The 2,346-nt window shown below is 41.2% G+C and overlaps 1 protein-coding gene across 2 annotated transcripts in view; it reads left to right on the forward strand.

Moving 5' to 3' along the window:
* The first annotated feature begins 673 nt into the window (after nt 1-673).
* The window catches only part of pir (pirin), a 14,739-nt gene continuing 13,066 nt past the window's right edge, over nt 674-2,346 (forward strand). The window contains exons 1-3 of one of the 2 annotated variants that reach the window (XM_005724114.1): nt 674-906; nt 1,941-2,059; nt 2,143-2,235. In XM_005724114.1, coding sequence (XP_005724171.1) covers nt 786-906; nt 1,941-2,059; nt 2,143-2,235 — 333 coding nt within the window. In that variant the 5' untranslated portion in view covers nt 674-785. The remainder of the gene's footprint in view (nt 907-1,940; nt 2,060-2,142; nt 2,236-2,346) is intronic. The other variant, XM_005724115.1, reaches the window with a different exon arrangement.

Consider the following 2,346-nt stretch of genomic DNA (forward strand, 5'->3'; position numbering starts at 1 on the left):
AGAGACCTTCAAAGTAAAACAGGAAACACATAACACAGACTGAACAAAGACACAGACTCATATGCAGGCACTACAAAGGGAACAGAGACGTGGGAACAGGGCAGACACAAACACTGACTGAACACGGGGATAGGAACTTAGGATACACATAGACGCGAACTAGACAAGGGGATGCAGGTGATAGGGGAGACATAAGCCATAAGACGGAACTCAAAGAAACCAAAAACTAGAAAGTATAAATAATAACATAAACTCAAACACCCTGGGTCAACGACCCAGGCATCCTAACAGGTATACCGTCTTCCTGGGTCCCACAGACAGCTAAAACGATTTTTAAAAAAAATTAAATTGTTGCGCATTTTGTAGAATAACATTTTAAGATTATTTTAAAAATGCATATTTTTTTAATATTAAATTTAAGTCAAATGGAAGTGTTTCTTAAGTTATATAAGGATATTTATATTATGAAAAGCAGATTTCTGACATTTTAAGTTTTTCACATTTTAAGATAAAAAAATAAACACACAAAACAAAAACAAACAAGAACTGAAAGCTGGCAAACCCACCCAACTGACCAAAAACCAACCAGAGCCAACCCGTTCTCACTCCCAAAGCGTAACATTTTACACTAGGTGACAAATCGTCACCTGCTACACGTCCGCCAACAGCTCCACGTTCTCCCTCTGTACTCGTGCCTGCCTGCAACAAAGCGAGCGCGAGCGATGTCTGTCTCTACCTGCGCCTAGGGACACAACCGTTGCGGCATTTAATCATAAGGCTGAAAAATGATTAGTCATCCCTCCGCCCAAAACACAAACATACACCCGCTTCCGCCCCTGGCTTGTTATAGTAGGCTGCAATCTGAGCAGGTGAAGTTCCAGAAAAAAACTCGCTCCTGTCCGGCAGGTGAGTGTAACTACAAGCTAACAAGCTTGTATGAGCTGGATATAGCCTCTAAAAAGAAGTAGACGGCTAGTGCTTCTACACAGAGTGAGAACGGGCTTGTTCTTTACCGTGGTATGCTTTTTTTCTGTAAACGTCATTCTCCAGTCGCATTTAAACATTGCCGAAAGGGTTTTTCATGGCAGGTAATGCAGTACGGTGCGCCTTTATTTCCTAGAAAATGACGCAGTGTGGTTAAAGTTGTTCACTGAACAGAAAACAAGGGACTGCTGGTCACGTGATCACCAGACCAGCCTGCAAATCGGCTTCAAATCATCAACGGACATCGTTTCAGGAAGTGATCACACAACAGAGCCGGGAGCGAAAAGAGACGGCGTAGGCCTAACAAGGTCTGAAGAAGTATCAAATGAATACAGCGAAAGTTACAAGACCGAGCCGACAGCGAGAACTGATGATCAGCTGACCGATCAGCTGATCACTGCCGTCAGACTCTATGAACTTTTCGCAGTGGCGCCAGATCAGCTGAGATCCTCCAGTTCGCCCAATCAAGTGTTTAAAAATCGGGGAATGAAATAGGGGCTATTTTGTCATATCTTGGTATTTTACAGTATTTTATTTCAGAATAGTCGCCTACAGCAGAGTTGAGGTTTTTTCTTCAGGATGAAATAATTAATAATCTATTAAAAACGTTTTTTTACTTTGAGACTTCTAAGTCATTTGAGACACTACAGTCAATAAATACAGATTTTTTTTTTTTTAGAAAAGAAAGGTGAACTGAAACTTACACTGGTGCATTTTAAGAGTAAGGAAGTGCTTTAATAAAGATGGAGAGTTGAAATCTGAGTAATAGATATAAAATGAAAATTATTCACAAAAGTTATTACAAGTAGCGAATCAACAAATAAAAAAGGCATGTCACGGGTAAAATAAAGATTTTCTTCTTATTATTATCCTTTTTTTAGTGAATGCTGAGGTATGTTATGTATTGTTTTATATCATTGTTTTGAATGTTTATGTATATGTTGTATACATTGTAGTGACTACCGAAATCTTCCCCAGAACAATGAATGTGAGGAGAGTGCAAAAGACAGTTCTGAGTGTGGAACAGGAAGAGGGCCTCGGCGCTCGGGTCCGCAGGAGCATTGGGAGAAAGGAGGTACGCTCTTCAGCTGTCATGCTGCTTGCTGAAAATGCACTCAACAGCACTCCTCAAACATATGCTGCATATTTTATTTCCAGCTGAGGAACCTGGATCCTTTTTTGATGCTGGATGAGTTTAGAGTGAGCAAGCCAGCGGGATTTCCAGACCATCCTCACAGAGGATTTGAGACGGTGAGGCTGTGTGAGTGTGTGACCAAAGATTTACAAGTTCCAGATTCTCAAGTTTGGGAATTTGCTGCTCTTCCTTCCTGCGTTTGGTCTTTCTGTTTGCGGGGGGGGGGG

The sequence above is a fragment of the Pundamilia nyererei genome, unplaced genomic scaffold (genome assembly GCF_000239375.1).
Source record: "Pundamilia nyererei isolate P.nyererei 1_Seehausen unplaced genomic scaffold, PunNye1.0 scaffold00011, whole genome shotgun sequence".
Taxonomy (NCBI): domain Eukaryota; kingdom Metazoa; phylum Chordata; class Actinopteri; order Cichliformes; family Cichlidae; genus Pundamilia; species Pundamilia nyererei.